This window comes from Anopheles funestus, chromosome 3RL (genome assembly GCF_943734845.2).
Source record: "Anopheles funestus chromosome 3RL, idAnoFuneDA-416_04, whole genome shotgun sequence".
Taxonomy (NCBI): domain Eukaryota; kingdom Metazoa; phylum Arthropoda; class Insecta; order Diptera; family Culicidae; genus Anopheles; species Anopheles funestus.
In genome coordinates, this window is record NC_064599.1 from 22,065,361 (window position 1) to 22,084,998 (window position 19,638).

General features: G+C 40.6%; 1 protein-coding gene across 1 annotated transcript in view; it reads left to right on the top strand.

The window, feature by feature from the left end:
- Positions 1-19,638, top strand: part of LOC125771984 (fringe glycosyltransferase) — a 123,106-nt gene that overhangs the window by 47,619 nt on the left and 55,849 nt on the right. Inside the window, exon 4 of the mRNA XM_049443235.1 lies at positions 2,095-2,197. Coding sequence (XP_049299192.1) covers positions 2,095-2,197 — 103 coding nt within the window. The remainder of the gene's footprint in view (positions 1-2,094; positions 2,198-19,638) is intronic.

Sequence of the window (19,638 nt, forward strand, 5' to 3'; positions counted from 1 at the left end):
CAGCACCATCCCCAAAACCTTCAAACTTCGAATAGAGTTATGTACCGGAGGTTCGTCGCCACGACATCATTCAATACAACCGCGCTAGTGGTGAATTCCAACGCACCCACCTATTTCTTTGAGCCATGTTAATATCGAACTAAAATGTGCCATTAATTAAAGCGTGTATGGGCTCGGTGAGATTTTTATGTTTACGATCGTCACGATCGTACGAACCGATCGCATCATTCAGCTGGTTCCAGTTTCCTTTCAGCGTTTCGGTGTGTGTGTATTTCCCAAATCAACACATTATTCGCTTCCAGATGTCTTCACGCAACAAAACGAAGAAGCTCCAAAGTGATGAGTTTGTTGACGGTTTTAGACTTAGGAGACGGTTGATGAAGGCTTGGTTGGAGGTTTGGTACATTTTTTTCCCTCTCGAAACGAATGGGAAACAGACAAACGGACGCATGTCAATAAATTGTGACCATCGCTAAGAAAAAACATCTTCTTTTTTTTAAAGAAAACTCCCCTCGACACATTGCGGGTGTGTTTTGGAATTGGATTCTTTTATTAAATAACATCATAACCAACCAATCTGCCTACCAAATCGCTACGAGAAATGGGCTGGTTTCGGAATTGTTTCATTTCGTTAAGGATGCTCCATCGGTTTCCTTTTCTTGTTATCTAGAAAGCTATTTTTTTTTCTACGGTTTAATATGCATGAGATGTATGGGAAAAGAAATGACCTCGAAACCATACTGCTGGAACTGACATTATTTCTTATCAAAGATAAACGGCTTAAATATTTAAATCGCATTTCGATGACATGTTACACATTCTTATGTGCAGTTTACGATTAACAACCTCATCATGGTTGGAAGATTCACACTTTTTCGCACCTAGCAATAGACAACCAGAACGTTACTTTGTGAGCTGAGGATCGCAAAACTGGCGATTTGCGGATCGTATTCTAATGTCTTCGGTAGACACAAAAAATGAGGAACATAACCATACTTCCACAGTTTCTCTTCAAATTCATATCTAAGAGCCATTTTCTAAAAAAAGAAAAAAAGACCTTACAACATAGTATACTCGTTTCAGAGAGCTAGCTTATCGTTCATGTTTGTGCGTAGGCTGAGACGGAGCTGAACCGCTTGTCAACCCAAACCAAATCAAGTGGAAGAGCAATACACTTCTTGCCGTTCTAGCCCCACCAACGATCTGTAAAAAAATATATATTAACGTTTATTATCATCCAACCTTTTCTTCACCCCCCCCGTGCCACCAACTCTTTTTCTTGGCGAAAAATTACAAACATGGTCCACGAATGTCACTGAACATCAGATTAGAAGCGAACTGGCAGATCGGCGACAGACATTAGACATTAGAAATGCAAACGCACGCAAAGATCTCATCCTCGCTGTCATTAATGTCACTATTAGTTTATGACTGCACGATTCTTGCGCGGATTTCACCGATGTCGTCCGCACCTACGGCGGAGGAAACAACAGCGCGATAACGCCGAAACCTGTCACAATGAAACAGAACCGATCGACTTAAGGCGCAGATCGACTCGGCCGATGGTAACGAAATAAGATAAAAGCTTCCCAAGCGAAGAATTAAAATCAAAATTCGATTAGATAAGGATTACAAGGTAGCAGCATCATATCCCATCGCCATTGATACAGGACGACATGAGCAAGAAAGGAAAAGTAGGTTGAAGATTCAACCACCCATTCAAAACATTGAAAGCCGCAAACTAAAATTGGTCTCCCGGGCCACAAATTTCCATTTGTTTAATGATTTTTCTCTCCCATTAGGAACTCGTTTTGCCAGCAGGGGAAAAATTAAAATTAGCAACATTTGTTTCATTTCAGCGTAGAAAAGTCAATTTTTTTAAATTATTATTTTCCTTTTTCTTAACGAATGAGATTTTTAATTTAATTTGATCAAAGAAACGAGTTTGACAGTAATTTAAATTAAAACGATTGAACCATTGCCGGTGCTACTGGTGCATCTCCCGTCTTTTTTTGGACAATCGGTGATCCCGTATTTTGTATCGTTGTGTTAATAAATGTTTTCATCTGCTTCTTTTCTTTCTTCCCTGTACAGACAATCACATGGTCAACACGAACTGCTCCCAGGGCCACTTTCGGAAAGCGCTCTGCTGCAAGATGGGCAAGGAGTTTGAGTTTTTCCTCGACAGTGCGAAAAAGTGAGTAAACTTCCTACCTTTTAGTGATAAAATGATTCAAAGACTTTATTTTAGTCTGCTCATTTTTTCATTTCACCTTGCATACAGTCTGCAATAAAATTGGAAAAAAAGATCTTGCTAGTGAACGAATGTCCCGCAACAACCAGAGAACGCATGTGTTTCGGAACTTGAAATTAAAACAATACCATTATCGGTTACCATCGGGCATTAAAATGTCTACCGAGAAGTGAGATGGAAAAAAATCTGCTATTTATCTACCATCTTTGCAACCACCTTTCACCTTGCGAAACACTTTCCGACCGGTCGGCTACTACGGTACAATAAATTCTAATTACCATCTACTACCACTTTACGATCGCAAACGCAGCAAACAGCCAGAGCCCGAAGCAGATGCGGTGTATTAATTATCCACAGGAAATCGACAAAACGATGGCGATATATTTGCAACCGCCAACGAATTTTGTATTTTTTTTGCCCCTTTCTACATAAGGAAAGTGTCCTTCGACTCGTGGGGAGAATGTGTTGCAGGCATGGCAAACGAAACGAGGCAAAACTTTTAATATAAATGTACACATATTAATGGTTTCTTTTCCCCACTTCGAGTGTGATCGCGCGATATGTCGCGAGCGGAAACGATCCGTTTGGTAGCTTCGGTTTGCATGCAACACACGGGATCGTTTCAAAAGTGGCCCATTCCCTCACTGTCAATGGGGCCAAGAAACCAAGACCGGTGGGGTAGTTTGTTAAAATATTTTATTAGCTCAACATTTGGCTTTAATTAAAACCACCTTCGTACCGATACGAACTGGACGATGCACCCGATGTACAACTGGGGCGCACAAAATATGCAACATTCAGTTCTGGTTCAGGATCGATGAACGAAATCTGTCCGATCTGCTACTTTGTTTTACAATTCTTTTTTTTTTGCTATCAGAACTGAACAGGATCGCCTTCTTCGGATTCTCGCTCTCAATACATACGATCGTACACAACGGTTGCACAGGTGTTAATTTATGAGCATTGCATTATTTCTTGTCATTTGTGCTGCCGTTTCTGACGTGCGCCCGATTCTGCTACCCCATGGGGATGCGAATGGGTGCGCTGACATCGGACCAAGCCCGTAAGCAGCAGATTATGTGCGGTGAAATAACACCTCGTAAAAATGCACTATTTGCGTACGCTGCACGCCCAAAACGGATCTTATCGATTGGTTTGGATTTCCCGTTGTGACAATGGTACATTAATATGTGCTGAGATGCAGTTTTTATGTTGCTTATCGATCAATCGTTTGTGAAGAAATATGATTCCATCAAATATGGTTTCGGAGACAACAAGTAGGAATGAGGGGAATCATTTCTTTGGTTTAAGAAAAAATCCTTTTGGGAAATTCCTCAATTTGTTGAACGATAGAATACCTTGTACGAATTGTGCATTCAAAAAATATTTATCAGATATTTTAACTATGTCACAAAGATGTCACTACATACAATTATTCATATTTCTATTGTTTATTAGACTTAGTTACATCTCATAGGCTGAGAATCAGTTCTTCCTAATTGCCGAGACACGAAAGAATCGATCCATTCCGCGGTTAGCAATGTCGTGTGTAATTCTCATGTCTTGCTGAGTAATTCTCATGACATGAGAGTCCCCTGCGCTACAGGATAATGATGACGTTGTAAAACTGATAGAGTTCACTACTAGTCAAAGCTCAATGTTTCCCTTGACATCGTGATCATTCACAAGGAACTGCAGAACTTTAACAATTTTTGATAAGATATATATCCATCATCAATTGTTATCATTAATATTAAGTTCATAGCATCATCAACCATCAGTGCACATCATCAGCATCAGTGAAGACACTTTTTAGAAGTTTAGACACACAGAAGTTTTAGACGAATTTGAAGTTTGGAACGTTGTCTTATCAGCAATACTTTTTTTATTAAATTCTTCAAAACATTTTGATTTCTATTTTGATTTTTTCTATTTTGATTTGATTAACATTTGTATTTTCATAGGCTCAACACCAAATAAGCTGTAAAAATGTTTCATCCCGAAAAGTAATCATCAAAGCCATTCAAACACTAACCACAAAAGTGCTGACAATTGATGAAACTGAATAGAATTATCAAAATGTCCTAATCTGTTTTGCAGTTTTTATCAGTTAAAAAAATGCTTTCTATCTTTCAATGTCCTGCAACACAATTGGATCAACAATTGTGAACAGGAGGCAACAGTCAACCGCATTGAAAGCAAAGAAGAGATCAAATGAACCACGAACCACAAGATACACATCATCAGGGCGAATCAAATGACTTCATGTTTGAATGTAAACTGCTTTGCCAGAATACTTGGTGATGTTTAAAAATACATACACATACACACATACGTCTCGTAACACTGAACACCAATGCACACATAAACCAATCTACTATGTGCTGTGCTTATCGATCAATCGATCGCTCCGCTGCCAAAACATGTTCAACACGGACCTTACACTTATTTCCACTTGCGCGTTCCTCTCAAACCTCCTGCTGAAGTTGTCTGTGCTAGTGAGGTGGAGCTTATTTTTGATTTTCCATCAATGATAACCAAAACGATTGGAGCCGTATGGAAATGCTAGAAGCAAACCCGATTTTGACAAAAGGGTGCACAGTTTGTTGTGAAATCAACTTTCAGCAATACTGTATAGTGTGTGATTTGAAGGTGCCCAACATTTTAGGACCGTCCAAACGTTAAACCGATTTGAAGGAACATTTTGGGTCAAGCTTCAGCAACGGTCAGCTCTCAATCGTTCCGATCGGCGTGAATAAGCAGTCCAGGACAAAACAGACGCATTCGGTTTGTAAACATACGGTGATGCCAAGTGATCGTGCCACGGTTTAGAAAGTCATGACTTCTAAAAGCACGCTTTTGATAATGGCGTACTGTTTCGGTCGACGGCAAAGGTCACGAAATCGGAACCGAGCGGATAGCGGTTCGGTGGACGTTCGTTTATTGCGGTTTGATCAAATTTGGATCCCTCTACAAAGACCCGATGAAATGTTGCAACCAAATCGGTTAAAAAGGCTTCCTTCAGATGTTTTGATTGTACACAATGAAATTGTTGTCATTACAAATTATTTCGCACTTTCAATGATATACTCAGGGATTTTAACAAGAAAGATCATTGAAATTGAAGTCAAGTGCAAAGTAATTCAAACTTTAGAGACATTCTTTGAACATCAAGAGACGAACCTTATTTTTGATATCATCAAAAAGGTCAGTTTCAACAAATTTTATTATTTATTCAGAGCTTTCAAAAAATTTGAAACATTTGAACAGCCGTATGAAACGTTTTACACTGCTGCCGATTGATGGAAGATTAATTAAAAGATCTTATTTCTGATGCCCGCTACAGAAATATTATTTTAATTCCAACTCACTACTCCAACTGCTACCGGTGACACACGTTTGGAAAGTTGAATCGAACGTTCTTACCGCGGAATGTACGGGCGCATAATAAACGATTTCATTTGTCTCGCATATACTACCGTCCTAGACAATCGTCCACTCCCTGGCCGAGACACACAAAGACGGCTTAAGACGCAGCCAATAATCATACATTCATTAATCTCCGCGTCCGTAACTAGAACCACCCAACAATCTCCACGATTTAATACAGAGCTTGGTCGAATGCAATCGTAGCAAAGAACCAGCTTTCCTGCGTTCACAACACCGGTTCCACCAGGCCATCTATTTACTGCTGCAATCGAAAACCGAACTCGGGCGATTAATAATTATACGCGCAGTACAGCTGGCTTTTGCTTCTCGGTCGACTCTAGATCGGTGAAGTGCGGTCGTCGTAAAACGATGCTTTACTTCAGTCATAATCATACGGTTGCAATGACGACAGCGAAGGATTCAATTAGGTCCACCGTACGTTAAAGTGTTCCCTGCACTTGGTATCTCTTCGCCTGTTTGTCTGCGCAAATTTAAGCGGGCCTGGTACTGAGATGGAGTTGGTTGTTTACGAGTGCATAAATTGGCCACCGCCTCGATTTCAGATCAAGCAGCAGTATATTCAGTATTTATGACTTGTTATGTGTATGTTTCGGCAGAATTTACCTGTTAGTATTTCATGGATTCGTAGCTGCGGTACGAAAGATACAGGTTAGACTAATTCGCCTTACATGAGGCTTTTTTTGATAATTGCAAAATCTAATAATTTTACAACAACTACAACTTTTTTTCCAATAAATATCTAATAATGCTGTATTTGATTAAAATAGCACATATGAAACTTTTAAAAAACTGTATCATCTAATTTCTCTAACAATACCTTTATGGTCTGAAATTGACTTAACTTGGGCGGTTCCTCAACATGATCGACTATCAATATATGTGACCCTACAGCAGACACATCACTAATTGGCCTTCCACTTCATTAAGCAGCATTACATTCCCTTTTCGAACGTATTAAACCTCATTGGTCAGAACACCGCACAGAACACCGTTTTGGCACTCATTGTCCTTACACACATTGCCAACTGTACCCAGCTCAGCCGCTCGCTGTGAGGTTTGCATGACATGTGATAGAAATCTCCAATGAAACCACCGGTAGACACCCGACACAATGAAGGGTGGCAGAAAAAAACATCGCCATTCAGGCCGGGCAAATGAATAACTCGTCTCACACGCGATCACAGGCCAACCCCTTTTGCGGTGCTCTTGCCATGAATCAGCGAAAATCCCGCATGGTACAAAAAGTTGAAGTTTCCCAATCAGTTCCCTAAAGGTTCCCCCACTATCATTCCCCGAAAACCCAAACGACTCCCTTGGGGTCAGTCATTGCACAGTTGTTTTTGGTGGTACTTCCTCTACAATTCAAAATTTCATTCTCCTAAATTGGGACCCGATTTCGTCTTCGAGCTCACGCTAGTTAGGCGATTAATTAAGATAATCATACGACTCGTTGCACAGTTACGGTTCATTTTTCTATTTCTTTATTATTTTTTTGTGCCTGCCCAATACACCCACAACGGCTTGAAATCCGACCAACCGAAAGAAAGACAGGAAGAAAAACTGACCATTGTTAGTGGCGGATGGCGGCACGGTTTAATCTGGGAAAGTCTTTTCTATGCCGCGCGATCTTCAACGGGCACGTCAATTGATCGTGCCAAGGGGGTTCCCGTGAGCATGGTATAAACTGTCGATTACAAACGATGGTTGCCCATCGATGGCGAAGGTAAACCGGGACAAACTAAAAGCGGTCAGTCATTGTGCGTCTAATTTGATTAGCACAATCGTAGGCACGTACCGACAAATTACAGACCATCCCTGGAAGCTTGTGCTCGATTGATTGTTTAGAGGAAGGAATAACGAAATATGGCCTACCCAAAGAAACAATCAGCTTGGTGTTAGCCCAATCTTTGCAGTAGGTTGGATCGAGTTTTAATTGTCCGTGGGGAAGACGGTTTTTGACAGGCAGCATTACAACTAGATTATCATGACATGACAATACAAACCATTTCCTTTTTACCTTGTTAGTTCTCAGTATCAGCACAAGCATTTACTGTCTTTTTCGTGTTTAAAACAATGCAACATAACTAGTCTACTTAATGTTTACTTCTAACAAAACGTTACCAACACAAAACTGTACTGGCGATTACACAACTATTACGAAAGAGGTCGTGAACTTTGACAAATGGTGGCATGATAATAATGGGAGCCATATAATGATAGACTTTAAGCTAATGATACTTTCATATAAAATCTAATGAATACTTCAATTACATGTAATGTGATAGTGCGATAGTAAAATTTATTTTATTGCTCTAAACATTACCTCCAATGGAAATGAAATTCACATCGTTTATACATACACGAACTAATGGCAATTGTGGTTTCAATACAAACTTGAACGTATCTTATCGTAAGGTGATATTTAGTGAATAATTAAAATTGTTTACTTATATTCCATTAGCTTCACTGCTTTATCGGCACATACAAAGACTCATCAATGTCTGTTTGTTGTAGTAGGTTTTCTACATATAGCAGCAAAGGCTCTATTTCAGTGACAGTTCTTAAGCTAATCAGTTCTGCAATGGATCAGTTGCAAGTGTATCCTCTAGAACATTCACCAATTGCTGGCATATTGATCAGTTTTCTGGTTCGTGTTATCAACGAGTTGCACAGCACTAAGTCGGCCACTGCCACTATTGGATTAGCGAATTTCAATACACCTGAGCTAGACTTCATACCGGTACATCTTGCAAAACGTGTGTCTACAGCCACCTTCTTAAACATCGACTTCAAAAAAAACTACAGCACTCCTAAGGATACTCACATTCCAATCCTTTTGCACGGTTTTACTCCACAAACGTCTCGTTCCACAGTGAAGTTGGAAGTTGCAAACATTTTACACACCTTTAATCTTCTTGGTAAGGAAAAGAAAGTGATCGTTCTTTTAACGCTCACTGCCACGAATTCGAAGTACGTCATAACGCTGGCTAATATGTACCACATGTTTGGAGTGATAGATATTCTGTATGTGCTGATAAAAGTTGAAAACATCTATTTCGTTGGTTTAAACGCTGCTGGTACAGCATTCATACGATACAAATACAACGACATGGTGCAAACGCTGTTTCCTGACCGGAATTCTAATCTATCCGCGCGTCCTTATTACGTTGCTTGTTACGAAGATCCTACCCATACTTTTAAGAATAAGGACAACCAGATCGTTGGAAGTGCCATAGAGTTAATCGACGTTATCGCAAAGCATCAGTCAACTACTGCAAAATACATCTACACACCAAATGCGGTACCACTGTTTGGTCCGGAGCAAAATACTTCGATCGACTTTGCGACATACCGGATAATCCGCATCAGCACAACATCTCACTACTCCATTTTGCAGTTGTCAACCATGTTTCGTTGGTGCATAGCCGTCCCTAAGCGATACAATAGAGTACTTCATGATCAAGTCGTATGGCCATTTGCAATGGACATGTGGATGCTTGTCGTAGGGTTAGTTGCCTTCTTTGCCTGGTATCGGATATCTCTCCAAAATATTGTTAAGAAAAAGTATCCAACCGCATATCCCATGGTAAACAGTCCTATCCAAATACTCCAAATCATGCTCTTGTTTTTACTCTCGGAGTATTACACGGCCATGCTTACGTCTAATCTTGGGCTTTCACAACTTCCAATCTACCCGAAAACATTGTCCGAGTTTTACCGTACTAAGATCCCAATACTATTTGCTAATGCTAAATATCTTGCAAATTTAAATGAACATTCTCGAATTTTGTCACGAATCGTTGATCACAACTCCACGCTACGATATAATCCATCGGAGTTCGCTATCCTTCAACTATGCGATCGTTTTCGCTATACGATTGGGAAAACCACAAAAAGCTATGGAAAGGAGACGAGCCATCATCAGTTCCATCTTATCACAGAACCTATAAGAACTCTCATTTCGATAAGTCCCTTCCGTAGAACAAGCCCCCGGCTGCATCACTTTCAAATGTATGTGTCACGTTTGTACGAGGCAGGTATTTGGCACTATCTAGTACAAAAGTGGAATAACGAAGCCAGTGAAGTACCCATTTTTGAGGATCATAGCGGCACGTTAATGTTGAAACTAGATCACTTTATGCCATTGTTTATAATAGGAGGATATCTATATACAGCTGCTCTTGTCATTTTTATACTGGAGCATATTGTTCATAAGATACGTCCGATGTAGTACATATAATTGCTTAAATGATTATTCTAACAAACAATACACATTTACAGATTTTTTGTACCGCATACTCGTTAGTAGACCATTATTATCTCTGTTATTAAGAAGAACAGTTAAATTCAATTATGAAAGGAAACATGATATGGTTGATGTATCAAATATGGTAGCACTGATCGATCACTCAATAATAAACTGCTTTTAATGTTGAAATGTATTGGATAAAAGTATAACATATTGTAAAAATTCATGTAAACTTTAAATAAAGAGTTGACGTCATGTTTTAAAATTTCAATTCTAGATTTACTTCCAACTTAAAACCCAACTAGACATCAGAGATAAGACAATTAATACCAGAAGCGAGTTCACGCATCAAAATGTTTACACGGCCTTTTCAAAATAACATATCAAAACGTAACGTTTGGATTACGTACCTAACATTGCCAGAAAAAAAAACTATTCTACTCTCTTCATTCGGTACGACGTCAACTACGCAATCAGACGAACCACAAGAAATCCGGGAAGAGAGTTCCGATTAGTAGCAAAGAAACTCAAGAAACTGAACCCTCACCTCTAAACCGGTGCGCCGGTTTGGAACTATCTACTGAAAAACTGGAGCATATAATTGAGCAATGTGTTAAATTTTTGAGGAGTAGGAAGACTTGAATCAAGGTGGTTTCACCTTGCTGATTGCATCCTAGTTTTCATCCGTCTACATCAGGTAATGCAAACCTGTTATTTGAAAGGAGTAACAATTTTCCTTTTACCACAATTAACAGACCAGAGTAACTCAATACAGTAATTTGCGATGCCTTTTAATTGCTTAACCAGCATGGATATTGGTATTTCTTTTTTAATAAACCCATTAATATTCCTTCTAACAAGTACAAACGTTGATACAATTATTTATAAACGGATCTCCATCCGTAATAGTATGTATGTGTACATCTCTCATCAAGAATTCACCTCTAAAATGGCATTAGTGCAAGCATTTTAATTAAAAGTGATGAACGTTGCAATTGGATGTATCATAGAATGTACATTAGTGATATCATTAGTGTACATTATTTGTACAAGACATTTCCACATGACGATGATATGACGATTAAACAAATACATAAAATGCGACACGCCCATATCCATTAGAGTACTGGGAGCTGCTTTATTGTCTACGAAAACCTAAACACATTAAATAGAGTGTATTCGTCATACTTTATCTCATTCAACTCTCGTCCTTTTACTTGTTAACGTGAAAAAAACATCCAGGAAATGAATATATTACAGAACGTGTCCCAAGGAAGTTCCTCAACTGCTAGCCTGCTAGTGTCATTTTTAGTGCGAATCATTACCGAGCTACAATGCAAGCGATCCAGTCCATTCACGGTGGGGCTTGTCAACTTCAATACATCGCAAAACTTTGACTACATCCCAGCGCAACTGATGCAACAAGTATCGACGATGGCTTTCGTTAATATTGACTTACGTCAAGACAGCTGTGAAGCACAATCTCTAAACGCTCGTATTATTATACACGCTGTACCAAGCTTCAGCTGGATTACACATAAACTGTCCATATTTGCGGATGCGCTGGAAATAATACAGAACTTTGGACTGTACGGTAAGTCAAAGAAGATAATTGTCCTGATCGATCTGGACAAAGTCAACCATACCGAGTTCGAGGTGTTGAAACAATCTTACCATCATGTGGGTGCAATCGATATACTCTACGTGTTTGAGCACTCGAAGCAGATAAACATCATGGTACCGGCATTGCAAAAACCTAACAAATTAGTCGCTCGTTCCAGATGGGACTCGGTAAGCGATCTGTTCCCCGATCGTCTCTCCAACCTTCAAGGACGTCCGTACAAAGTAGCGTGCATTGAAAATCGACCACTTACATACCGTACAGAGAATGATCATATCATAGGTATCGATGTAGAATTCATCAACATCATCGCAAAGCATCAGAATACGGTCGCTCTTTACAAGTACACGAAGAATCCAATCCAGCTCTTCAAATCCTGGTATGATAATGAGTTCGATTTGGCAACATATCGCATCAAGCACGAGGGACTTCCGTATCCCTTCATGCCGCTGTACTTTCCCAATCAGTTCCGATGGTGTCTAGCGGTACCGAAAACGTACAACCGAGTCATACACGAACAGGTTATCTGGCCATACACACCCAGCCTGTGGACATTAATATTGTCCGTTGCCGGATTTTTTCTCGTATACCGATTAATCCTAAAACAGCTGATTCAGACACATTTTCCAAATGCGTTTCCGATCATCAATACACCGTTACAAATTCTGCGCATTATGCTACTGTTCCTGCTGACAGAATATTACACCGCCAAACTGACCGCTATCCTTGGCCTATCGGAGATACCCGTCTACCCGAAAACGCTAGCAGAATTCGCTAAATCACCGATTCCACTGATAGTGTCACATTCCAGCGAGTACCAGTACTTATTGGACAATCCCGAGGTACAAGCAAAAACGATCGAGTGGAATTTCACCAAAAAGTACGATCCAAGTGGTTTGGCGCTACTACAGCTGTGTGATCTCTTCCCATTCACTATCGATGCTACGACGGATAATCTGGGAAAACGGTACAGCTATCATCACTATCATCTGATCGATGAACCGATCAGTACATCGATCTGTCTTAGCCCATTCCGGAAGACTAGCCCACGGCTGGAACGGTTCCAGCTGTACGTCACACGGCTAAATGAGGCAGGCATATGGAATCATCTGATGAACAAATGGATCCTCAAGGATGGGCACATATCGCCTCGTTTGAAAACTAACGAACGAAAGTGCTTCAAATCTTCGATTCTTCATTTGCAGCATTTCATTCCCGTGTACGTCATTGCAGGATATTTGTACATTATCTCTCTTATCATTTTTATTCTCGAACACGTCATTTATCGGCTGCAAAGGCGATTTGAATAAGTTTGAACAGGTGTATTTGCACGTGTTAGTGTGAGAATAATCGTGTTGCTAATGCACTACAATGCAGTGTGTAATTACATACCTTCACCATTGGGAATGATACTGGACACTTTGAATGTCAGATAAGAATAATTACTCGTTTCGAAAATTGCGTACAATTGAACATCCATTAGGAAACCTTTTTCAAACGACTTTATATGGAGCACATGATTATTGAGCAGTAGTTTCTATTAGCTCATCATAAAAGGAACACCTTTGGGGAAACGCTTCACATCTCTTACCAATGTGCCATGGTCGAGTCAACAATAATTCCAGTAGTTCTTGTGAATTTCCTGGTTCGGATTCTCACACAGCTCAACCAAAACAACGCAGGAGGTGTGACAACAGCTTTCATCAACATCGGTCGGACTCACCTTGAACATTTGCCCTTACGAGTGATGTCCGAGATTCCGTATCAGACATACGTAAGCTTCAATATCGCGTACCCAACATCATTACCAACAACAGAAGTACGGACAAACATCCCATCACTTGTGATCGAAATTGGTGCTGACAAATTGAACGCCAACTTCGAAAATTCAAACATCCTATTTTATATCTTTGAGTATCTCCACGTGAAAGGAATGGAAAAGAACATTATAGTGTTGATTAGGGGAGATAATATCATGCATGCTTCTTCAATTGCTTCGTTGGCCAAAGTGTTCACTGCCACTGGTGCTCTTGATGTGCTCTACGTGATCGTGCGCCCGAAAGCACTCACCATTGTGCGCTTTAACAATGCTGTCACTAACTACGCACTGCTCTCTTTGGACAGTCCTCTAGAGCGTTTATTTCCCGAACGGTTTCTAGACCTCCACGGTAGACCATACCTTGTGGCCTGGCACGAAAATGAACCGATGACATTTCTGCGCAACAATATCGTGGTTGGGGTGGATGTGGATTTTATCAACATTATTGCCAAACATCAAAACACGCACGTGGAATATACTACCAGCGCACCGAAGAACTCACGGCGTACTATTGATTTTGCAACTTATCGACTTATAAATAGCAAATACTGGTTACAAAATGCGTCACCCTTGTATTTTCCCAACCCCAACCGCTGGTGTTTAGCTGTACCACGATCATATCAACGCATTGTAAGTGGACAACTGTTTCGTCCCTTTTCCTTGGATCTGTGGATACTGTTGCTCGTACTAGCCTGTGTATATCTTGGATATAAAACCTTACTGCGCCAACATCTTCGCCATCAGTATCCTGAGATGTTTCTAATCTTAAATGCACCGATAAATCTTCTGGTCCTGCTTATGCATTTCATTATATTGGAATCCTATATTGCGATGTTAACAAAACAGCTGGAGCTACTAAATGTACCTTTGTTTCCAAAAACATTGCAAGAATTTAGCGAATCATCCATTCCACTGTTGCTGCCCGTACCGGATTTGTTTGACTATCTCAAGAACACTCCTAGCCATGCAGATCAACTTATCAACTGGAATCGTTTGATGCAATACGAACCGGAACGATTGGGTATACTACAGATGTGTGATCTGTTCGAGAGCACCATAGAAGAAACGACAACGCTAATCGGAAAACGGCTAAACAAACATCATTTTTATCTCATTACGGAACCTGTACTCACAACGGCAATGGTAAGTCCTTTCAAGAAGGACAGTCCGTTCGTTCACACGTTTCAACGATACATGGATCGGCTCAATGAAGCAGGCATTTGGTTGCATTTGATCAGCAAGTGGACCTTTCGCCCAAGAACACCAAAGCACATCTCATTGCTAGAAAATCCACATGATCGGGAATATATTTTCCTAAAGTTGAAGCACATTGTACCAATCTATATAATTGCTGCCCAGTTACTAGCATTAAGCTTGATTGTTTTCATAATGGAACACATTGTGCACAAGATTGTTTTGAGACGGAAACGATTTGTAGTAAAGAACGTTGCCCCAATAAATGAGTTCAAATAATTCAGATTTATAAATCTAAATCCAGCATCATCTCAATGTTCAATAAATGCTACTAGTATTTTAAAGAATTCTTGTAATATCATTTATCGCACATTTCCTGCTTATCGAAGCAAAAAACAAAAGCAAACCCTTTCGACCACCATATGGTACTTTTTTCTCACGTGTGATCTGATACTTTTTTGCAACGGTTTTGGTCAATTTTATTTCCACTCGATTTAACTTGTTACGCTTCTTCAGACAGTGTCAAATATCACCCAAGGAGAGAGTTTGTCTGCTCTAAGTCTTTCTTTTGGAATCTTTTGTTACGTTGCACAGAGAAGAAGCCAACCACAGAAGAAAGATATTGTTGTAGAAAGCAGGCAAAACAGTACAATAACGTACCTCATCAAACCGCGCGACTAATGAATCGTTCGCATTCACTGACTACCGCACTGAGACGTAAATCCATCAGACCGACGCTTCATAAGCAACGTAAAATCATCATAATATCTGATCGCCCTGAGTGCGGCTACTCTAATGAGCATTTGAGGCTTTTTCGGGGCTTCTAGCCATACAGCAGACCACATGGTTCTTGGTGGAGAAGAGAATAAGAAAACAAAAATAACACCACACACTCACTTACTGTAGGTCAATGCTGTTTTGAACCACGGTAGATATATGCTGCTTTGGAGTTGCTTGTTTGCCCCTCATCACACCGTACCGCTTTGGTTGGAAAGTGATCAGTTTTGGGATTTTTGGGATGCTATTCCAGTACAGCATCTAGGCGGCGGGCACCGTTTTGGGCTGAGCAGCGCGTATCGTCCGGTTCGATGCAAAACAACTCCAGAACCACCTCCAAGAACAACCGGAGATGACCGGTAATGGGTCTCTCGTTTTGCTTTCGTTATGGTTCGCCCTCCACCGCGAGAGGTTAATTGGTAATGCTTAAGAAGCGAGAAGCTGCGTTCTGTGTGATTCCACTTTAAGGCACGTGGCTAACTAGCCGTATCGGATGCTGATGTCTGCTTTTGGATGCCTATCCAATAGGTCGATAGTTTTACACGAGTGTTTGAAACATGTTTTTCAATGCTAATTGTTTTTTTTCTCTTTTCTTTCTCTCCCTCTTTAGGTAAGTACGACACCATCAATAGTATTCGTTACTTCCTCGGTACGCACTCAGAATGGTTGTAAGTAAATCTGAACCTTTACCTCATAAATTCTCGTTTATACCTCACAAGCTGATTAGCTGATTCGGTGTACAACACCACTTACGGACATTAAAGATTCCGAATTAAACCACTCACTAAAAGCCTCTTTACTGCTATTAGGAACGGAAATAAAAAAAAAACCAACAAAAAAATGTTGCAAACTTCCTTTAACAGTAATACGTGTACGTATTTAACCCATCTGAACGATGATCAAATTGATTTCGGTAGCTACAACATGCTTCATTGATCTTATCTACTGTGCAGCGTTTCAATAAGCAAGATTTGATCGGGAATATACTTTCAGAGAAATAAGCATTCCATTCGATAAAATCCAATACATTCCGTCACCTGTTATAAAAAGTCCCAAACTTACGCGTCACTACTCCCTTGCCAGTCAGTGATCATCATTATCGCAAAACACCCCGCTGGGCAAGTATCAATCGATCGCACTGGAATAATAATCGCTGGTCAAAAATTTGAAAATTGCATATTAACCATCACGGCACCGCCGATTCATTGTCCGATTTTGTTCGCGACACTAAATTGCAGTGAAAAGCACCAGCGAGACCTCCCGCAGGTACTGTGGAACAGGTTTTTTTTTGCAGTAGGGACATAAGAGACACCCAAGAATGCAACTGAACGGAGTATGCGTACATACGCACATTTCGGACATATGTTTGATGCAAGGAGTTAAATTATGTTCCCTTCTTCATTGGCGGTAATTCCGCTTCATTCTGTTGAAAGGAAGCGCTCAACAACGGTGGAAAGTTTTCTTCCAGTTTCGGAACTACACCTCAATTAAAAGCGACGAACGTGTGGACATTTGATGCTTCTTAATGCATCGTTATGGAAAGTACTATCAGTAGCTGCTCGAAATGCTTGACAAATGGAGCAGAATGATACTGCAGGAGAAAAAATGCTAAATAATATTCTTTCACAAAAAAGATTCTTAAATTAAAGATTCTACTACAAATCGGATTTACTTGACGGCCGTGTAGTAGTTGATTGTATATAAAACAAATATTTGCACACAATTAAACGCAGTTAGATATGAAAATTGAAATCAACAACAAGTGAAAAGATATGTAATGGGAAGTAATCACATAATCCGACTATTTCTTGCAACGTTTAAGTTAATTTGTTTTAACTAAATTCAACTAATGATCGATCGATTGTGTTTTTCAATTAAAAATCTCCTATTCAACCCTTACAGAAGAGGTGATTCAACGTTACACAGACAAAAAGAAGAAAGAACGCATTCATTGATATTTCCCTGTCTCATGAATCGTTCCCATTCACGATTCTTCACTAATGCATAAATAACAATCAACATTGCGAAACGAGCAAAAGAAACATTCGCCAAACATTTCGAGAAATTGATCACCTCGAGTCGTCACCGATGGGCAAAGGATTTCTTTTCTCGAGATCGCAATCTGCGTGAGATTCACTCATCGGCAATCTCGAACTTGCCGGCAATGAATAGTCGACCATATCAGCCCACTATTGGTGGTCTGCTTCTAGTAAACAGATGGTACCAAGAGGAATCCTACGAAGAAAATATGTTACCAATAAACCATAGCCAAGACCAATCGTTAATCCTAGATGAACTGCTGCCCGGTGAACATTAGCTTCAGTATCTCCTTCTGCAAAACCGTGGCTGATAAATTACTTTCTCGTTTCCCATGCCTCTTCCACTGCTCTTCGGTGCATAACGCGCGCTCAGATTGCTCAGCTTGCAGAGGGAAAGAAATGTGATCACAAAATGCACCCTACATGTGCAATAAGCCGACAGCACACCCACCAAGATGTGATCGGGAACGTACGTAGTATGCGTGAATAATGATCTTTTCTAGAGCAGTGTTAAAGGGTTGACTAAATGCAAAACGTACTTCGGAATCCGTTTAACAGATGAATGGAGAAACGATCAACCAACAGCAATACCAATGCCGGAATTGTCGCCCTTTGATCGATGAAACAAATTATCGTTAGCTGCGGGTGGTACCGCCGGTCCCAAGGTTCGTCGCTTATGTTGTAGTCTTTTGATTGGTGTTAAACCGCGACCATAGCCAAGTGGAATGTTTCTTTCTTGCTATTCGGCTAAGGGAATTTTGAAATGATGATAATATCAAACTCTCAAATTATACACATTTGAGAAAAACTTTCGTTTCTTCATTTGAGCGTAAAATGACCCTTAAAAAAGCAAAAACCTCACAGACACTCTTCCATCCCAGACATCGATCTCGAACGATCATTCAAATGTTTTGATCGTATCAGCATTCCCAATACCCACCAGTTTTGACCACCAGCATACCCCATCAAAAGGGGGTAAATAAATCGATTACCTTTAAACCACCCACAAAAACATGTTAGCAAAACAACGGACAAACTCAAATCGTACTACAACCGCACCATGCCAAACCATCGTCATCGATATCGCGTCGATCGTCGATTGAATGTCTCTTCTTGCCCATCACCTAACAGCGTCCGCATGCAAGAGGCCATCCAACCATCCGCCTCATGCGGAACATCATTAATCTCCTCACTTCGCTCGCTTGCTTCGATCGCAATCGGTCCCGAAAAAATAGCCTCCAATCCACTCGCGATCTGACATCTGCGGGCATAAGAACCTCTCCAAAGAAAGCTCCTTTCCGCTCATTTAACGGTAATCGGTTGCGCTAGGAGCGATATGATTCCCTCCCTCTTCACGTACTGGCATAGATTAGCTACGAGGACGTGTTTGCCAAGTGTCGAAAATGCGCGTGGACGTCTTGGAGGGACCCTCGAGCGATTAGTTGTCATCTCCCATTTCGGCTCTCCAAGGGTTGGCGGGTTTCAAATGGGAGAAAACGCACGTTCATCATTTACGTGCCCCGAAGAATAATTAATGATCGGGTTTTAGGAGTTTATTAATGTCAAACTCAAGCATTGGTCAGTGCTGCATTGGAAGAAGTCTAAAGCAGCACCATTGCGTACACGACCACCATCACTTCCTCCACACGGAGAAGGTGGCAAAGCATTTAAAGCTAATGATCTTATTTAGTTTTCAAATGTTTTACAAACCACGCACCACTCTTTCCTCTGCCAGAGATCCCAAATCACATCTCCAACAAGTCACCTTTGCCATCCGCTATGCCTTAATAGCTTTTCGATCTAGGTCTCTCCACATTCGGGGCCTTGCCACCCCCCTCCCCCCCTCCCCCTCATACCATTGGCATCTTCCAGTTGAGTAAGATAAATGGACTAGAAACATCACGAACTCAGCAGCAACTGCGAAACAATTTGTATACCGCAGCGCCAATCGATACGGGCGAACGCGACTCGATCACCGTGGAAACGTACACACGAAATTCGCAAATCGATTCCGGAGCAAAACACTTGCCACAAATGTCATACGCTCGATTGATTTATTGATGTGGCGCAAAATGAAAGAAAGCAACAACAAAAACGAGATCCTGATTTAAATACCTCCGCTTGAGATCCGGTACTGCCAGCGTCAATCAGTCAGTCCGATATTCATACTCGTTTCGTTTATGCAAATGTACCTCCATGCTAATGGAACGCATTAGTTGCCTGCTGGACACAGTT